Source organism: Nicotiana attenuata, unplaced genomic scaffold, assembly GCF_001879085.1.
Source record: "Nicotiana attenuata strain UT unplaced genomic scaffold, NIATTr2, whole genome shotgun sequence".
Classification (NCBI taxonomy): Eukaryota; Viridiplantae; Streptophyta; class Magnoliopsida; order Solanales; family Solanaceae; genus Nicotiana; species Nicotiana attenuata.
Window position 1 is genome coordinate 1,135 of NW_017670477.1, and position 6,703 is coordinate 7,837.

The 6,703-nt window shown below is 34.8% G+C and overlaps 1 protein-coding gene across 1 annotated transcript; it reads right to left on the reverse strand.

Annotated features, from left to right (window-relative positions):
- Positions 1-5,232: 5,232 nt before the first annotated feature.
- On the reverse strand, positions 5,233-6,495 carry LOC109240002 (allene oxide cyclase, chloroplastic-like). Its single transcript, XM_019406620.1, has 3 exons — positions 6,175-6,495; positions 5,937-6,058; positions 5,233-5,843 (listed from the first exon to the last, which is right to left on the reverse strand). The coding sequence occupies exons 1-3, from the start codon at positions 6,386-6,388 to the stop codon at positions 5,442-5,444; spliced, it is 738 nt and encodes a 245-aa protein (XP_019262165.1). The 5' UTR covers positions 6,389-6,495; the 3' UTR covers positions 5,233-5,441.
- Between the last annotated feature and the right edge of the window lie 208 nt (positions 6,496-6,703).

Here is a 6,703-nt window from a genome sequence, read left to right on the forward strand (position 1 = left end):
CCGCACAAAGTGTAATGCGGCCGCACTAAGTCTGTTTCTCCTGAGTTTTGTCTTGTCTTTGGTACTTGTGCAGGTTTCACTCCTTTTGAGCCGATCTTTGACATCTCGTCACTTTGTTGCTCAAACCTGCAATCAAGCACAACTTATGAGCCTTTCGGGACTATTTTGTAAGAATTTATACTCAAAGCGTAAGCAAGAAGGAGCATGAAACACGTCAAAATCCCTAGTTATAAACTGCTTCAACGACGTGCTCCTCTTTAGCATCATCAGGAGTCGTCTCTCGAACATGTTGCGGATATCGCCTTTCGTGAACCGGTGTGGCCTCGTTTTCCTCACTGCGGGTATCGTTGATTGAATCCTCGTGCTGAGGATGATTTCCTTGGGCCTCAAGGTTGTGTGTGTTGTTAACACCATTATCTCTCATTTTCCATAATTATTTTTCAAAGAACAAATAATCAAACACATTAGTAAAAGAGGCAAGGACCAACTTAATTACACAACTGTCTAAGCCCCACGATGGGCGCCAAACTGTTTACCCGTAAAATGGTATAGTTGAATTTATACGTGATTTATAGACAAGTGAATTAATTTGATCCTGAAATAATAGATGAATTAGATAAAAATATGATTCTTAGCCTTGAGATGGAGATAAAATAGCAGAAACGGTAATTCCGGGAGCAGGGCTTTCGTGCACAATAGAAACGATATTAGTAAACAAGAAGATAAAATTATATTGAGCTTTGAATAGAATATAGCATATGTTTGCCAAAAAATTCGTATCCTTTACAATGATAATAGAGTTCACTATTTATAGCCGCACCTAGGGAACAAGGTCCTAGGATCAAGCCCCTCTTTAATGTCAATTGTGAGGGCCATTGAAGAATGTGTAACGGCAAACAGTGAATGACATATTCCTTATAACGGGCCGTGTACATAATGCTGTAGAATATTCCTCATTAAATGCTAGCGGGTGGCAGACATTTGTTTCATCTTTATGAGTATCGTTCTCTCCAATAACAGATGACATCGTTGCTTTCGGTTTGAACTATCTCCTGTCTTCGGCTCCACGTGTCACTTTTTCGTGCGATCATTTAATATAAACATATTTTATCCTATACAACATAGAGCAATGTTGTGAGAAGATAAACAAGGGAAGCTATAATGTGAGAGTTCATTGTGCAAATTGCAAAACAAAATAAAATGGAGTAAATATAACGGGAGTGAAATTGTGTTAGAATATCCTACGGGGTTTAGTTAGGTCCAAAATTCATTTAACATAGTATTATCAAATTGTTGTTATCCATTATTGGGCCCCACCTTATATTGTTCACGTTCCAATTGACAGGCCTGAACGTATAGGGAGTGTTAGAATATGAGAAATTTTCAGAAATTACTAGTTTTTAGTGGCTATTAACTTTCTATAGCTATCATATACATATCTTATAGCTACTATTTAGTTGTTACGCGACCGTATTTACTGTATTTGCGTTACTGTATTCATGAATACAGTAGCAGAAATCGCCTAAGAACATGAGAGTCAAGTTGTGCGCGACTATAATTGTTGTACTCGCGCTACTGTATTCATGAATACAATAGCGAAAATCGCCTAAAAATAGGAGAATCCAGCTATTTAATAACGGAAAGAGGATCAATTAGCGTGTCACTCCTAATTTAACTCACCAAAATTAATTCTAATTTTTTTTTGTTGCTATTGTGATGTATTTCATGTATTCGTGCGACTGTATTTATAAATATATTGAGTTAAAAAAACAGGGATTACATATGTTTAATTATGTATTCCATGTATTCGCGCGAATGTATTTATAAATACAGTGAGAGAATGTGCCTAAAAAGAAAGTGATTACGGGTGTTTAATAACGGAAAGCGCAATATCGAATTGTATTCAATTTTAGTATATTGAATTCTGTTGTATTCAAACAACAAAAAATCAAGAAAATAGGGTGTATACCTTTTTATTCAATTCGACTGTATATATTATATTCAATTCATAGATATTCACTATTATACATTGTATTCAATTCGGCTGTATTCAAATAACAAAAAATCACAATAACATAGTGATATTCGGCTATATTAAAAAAATACAGACCTTTGGAATACATAAATACAGGCAAAAATATAATGTATTTGAGTGCATTTGTACAGAATACAATGTATTTGTATCATTGTATGTGACTAAATAGCACAGAAGAGAAGAAAGTTCGCCGGAGATGGCGTTTTCCGGCCAAGCAAAATACTGTATACGTTGTACTAAAACTAAAAATGGAGACGAACAAAATCCGGCCTTCAAATCTTCTCCGGCGTAGAAAATGTTGCGGTATCCGTCGTTCATGTTACAATACCTATGCTCTACTCGGATTATTCCGACATCGTTTTTGCTCCCTGCGCATTGGCCCCAGCCTTAGAGCGATGATCTCCTCCTTGCTATGGAGGAATCTGGTTTTGAAGAAAAGGTCTGGCTTTTCCCTCTTTCTCCCAACATTTGAGAAGTATTTTTAATTACAGTAAACCTAGAGAATTCGGCCAGAGAATTCACGGTTAGAAGCAGAGGTATTTTGCTCGAAGAGAGAGAGAGAGAGAAAGAAGAAAAATTTTGCTGAGATTTTGAGAGAGAATCGTGTTTAACTGAAATAAAGAGAGAGAGAAAACATAAATAGCGCATGTCACACCTCAATGGTAGTGTATACATAAATACCTATTTTGCTATAAAATATAAAAGGTGACTATATAAAATAATATTTTAAAATAGTTTTCTTTTATAATAAATAGGGTGTATACCTTTGCTATAAGATGTAAAATTTCCTAAGAATATCCAAATCGGTTGGGAACGAGAGTATTGGACTCCGTATAGGGTTTTGTATAATGCTCAATACATGAGCTAGTTTTTGGGTTTGAGTTAAGCTCAAAGTCTATTTAACAAGTTGTATATTACACCTAAGATTTGACATTCAATTCTTCTTTATTCTCCCCCTCTATTATTTACTGAATTACTTCTAGTCCTAAAAGAGTTTTTAAAAAAAGTAAATAAATGAAGAGATGGAGCTGTTTTCATAGAATAATTTTATGACATTTGCAACATTCAAGATTCAACCGTTGGAAAAATCACCAGATGGGGTAGTTCAGTGAGCATATGGATCTGAACCATATTAAAAGTAGAATTCACACAAACTGAATACTCGTTTTGGCAATTGGAAGAAAGAATAATATAATGTTCCAATTCCCCGGTCCTTTGTTTGACATTCACTGTGACCTTCCATGTTCATTGGCATTATTTTTTATACATGTATATTAAAAATTTAAATGTCCATAGCAAAATTTCTGGCTTAGTGTCGTAAAATATTTCTCCTAGTTTTTTTTATAGCACTCTCTGTATCTTAGATAGCTTATCTATCTTCTCATTCGTCCCTCTCCTTTTTCAGCTGTTCAAATTAATTCCTAACAACCGAACTGTTTCCATTGATTTAATTTGCAACTTCATATGGTATTGCATAATGCCATTTCTTTGTTTTGGAAAGTTTGGAACAAGGTTTTTCTTGAGTCGGGTGTCTATCGGAAACAAATTCTCTATCTCACATAAGGTAGAGGTAAGGTTGCATACGCTTTATCTTTCTCATACCTCATTTGTGAATTTACACTGCGTATGTTGTTGTACAGTTTGGAGCAAGGGCTGCCCATACTTTTAAAAAAAAAAAGACCTTGAAGTCTTGAACTATAATAAGTACTTAATAAATAAGCCCATCAAGTACATGAACTAGATGATAAGATTAATAATAGAGTAATTTTAATTGAGCTAGGGAAATGGCATCCCAACTCCAAAATTATACTATATTCTAAAGCATGTGTTCATGAACATAGATTATAAAACAGTATACTAAATGTCTGTTAATGATATGAATTATTAGTATCAATTTAAAAAGAAGACAATGCATCAGTAAATCACATGTTATATATGGACTTTAGTAGTTAGGTCTTCTGCACATGGCTGTTTTTGTGTTTCAAAATAAAGGTGGTTGCTCATATACTCCAGCTTTTGTTTGGTAATTAGGCCTAAGGAGGAAAAGAAAAGTGGGAGGAAGCACAATGGTGAAACAAAGTTAAAGAAATTAGTACTGTTTGTTTATGATTTGTTTGGATGGGAAAGAATGTGGAAAAGGAAGAAAACCGTGACGTTGTTATTCAGTATTACTCTTTTGACCCACGGTAAAACCTAAAGTAATTTCTTGTAAGTAAATAAGTGGGTCCAAACAACTGGGTCCAAAGAGTTCCTCTTCCCTTCTTCCGAACAAAAGTTCATCGGAAAATTCTAAGCTTTTTTTTTCTCTTTACGCTCTTTTTTTGGTGTTCCAAAATATTGTTACTGTTAATTTTCATAACTTTCAAAATCCAAATTTACTAGAATATTCACATTTTAAAATGAAGTGATTTTTTTAAATCACAACTTGTATATCCGTTAAATCATCACTCATATATTAGTATTAGCTCAATTTAATATCTACAATTCCGCATCCAATTAAACATTATCTGATAAAATAAAATGGTGAAATTATACCACGATTTGACGTGGATGTATACACAAAATATCAAGGATCAGTGGCGGAACCAGGATTTTTGTTAAGAGGAGTCAAAATATAAATAAATAAACATACCAAGAAGTGAAGAGGTGTCAATAATATATATATATATATATATATATATATATATATATATATATTTTTTAAATTACCCGCTACACAGTATAATTTGTCAACAAAGGGGTATTGGTTATTGTCATGATAAATAGGAGCAGAGTAAGATATATTGGTCAAGTTGCGATCCCCATAGTTGATGTGAGGATTTGTCGTTGAATACAGCTAATATCACAACATAAAGCACTTTAAACTGAAAACAACTGGAGCTAATGAGCACTACTACTACTAGTACTAGTAGATAAAAATTGATAAAAACGTGTCATTTTCTAGTTTAGTAGAGGACTAAGACCTCAAACAAATATGTCCTTGCATTCATAATACAACAACCACCAAATGAAAAAGGACTAACTCACTTATTAACACTATGTGTATTTTTTTTTTTTTTTTTTACTGTGTGAGCGTATTTCACATGTGCAACAAATAATTGTCTTACTTTTTCGAGTTTTAAATTTTAATCTTTATGAACAATTATTTGTAGTTATTATTTAGGTGACCTGATAATATATTAAAAAAAAACTTAAACTCAAGAGAAAAAGATGAACTTACATTGGGAGAAAAAATCCAGTAATGAAGATTGGGCATTACATAATGGAGTACAAAATAGTTAAACAAACTACAATAATTAAGATACCAAAAAGGCAAAATATAAAGGACAATAATTATTTATCCTACAGTTTCATCATTTCCGGAAATGACCCCAAGGAAAGTCGAACTTGCACATCAACACCCCATTCAATTAGTGAAATTTTTCACAGTGGCCCCAGCCTCACAAGCTTTAGCTTCAGGTGCTGGCTCCACCGTCGGCGACGGAGGAACCGCCGTAACTAGCAACTCAGCCGGGAGATCGGGAATACCCTTCAAGTAAAAAGTGTAAAATAGCTTGAAAGGGAAAATGATTTGCTGCAATTTCACTTGACCGGAAACCCCTGCAAAGATACCGGATCCGCCGGTAACAGCAAGATAAGTATCCTCGTAAGTCAAGTACGATCCTTGAACGGCGATGTGACCATAATCGCCGAAATAGAAGCTGTAAATAGCTTCATACCGATCCCCTTTCTTTTCCTCTTCGTGTTTGATCAGAATGCAGAGTCCAGCCGTTATTCCAATTCTCTTCTTTAGGTCTCCGGTATATAGCTGAAATAATATATCAAGAATCAGCATAAGAATAAAAATATAAAGAAAAGATTCGTTTTTTACTCCTATTGTGAGAACCAAAAAGGAACGTACTTTGTTGCTAAAGGGGACAAGATCTCCAAGGGAATTGACAGTCTTTTGGCTCAAGCGAAGATAGGCAGGGCTACCACGGTCACGTTCATTGAGCTCGTAGACACTAAGTTGTTGAACTTTAGCTGAAATCAGAAAATTCACAGAAAAAAAAGAGAGCAAGAGATGTTAAATGTCATAGATAGATAGAACGAACATAAGGTGATTGATATTATGTGACAGAGAAGTTAAAAATTCTTACTGGCTGTGGAATCTGTTGAGCTGCTCTGGCTCTTGCAATGAAATGATCTGGGGTTGGTGGAGGTGCTAAGTTTAAGAGATTGAGAAATGAGGGGGTTAGGGAGTTTAAAAAATCGGATCTTTTGAGAAGCAGCAGTAGTTGGAAAGCTAGAGGTTAGCTTAGCAGAGGAAGAAATGGTTCTAAGAGCAGCAGAGGCTGAGGAGGCAGTGGCCATAGCTGCTGAGGAATGAACTTGCAAATGTGTTGGTTTTTCAGTGGAAAATAAATGACTAGAAAAGAAAGTTGAATGAGATTGTTGAGGCTGATGAAATGAAAGGTGGTGAAAGTGGTTAATTATATAGTGTTGAGGGGTCCAAATTCCATGTGTGGAAAATGAGAATATCATAAAATTATTATGAGATCTGTGATTCATGATTTGATGGACGGTGTAGGATGTGATAAAGGGTAATTGTGTGTGGAGACTGGAGGATTGGGAATAGTCAAAGACGCTTTCGAGGAATAAACAACAATGTTTTGCCAATGTGGGAAA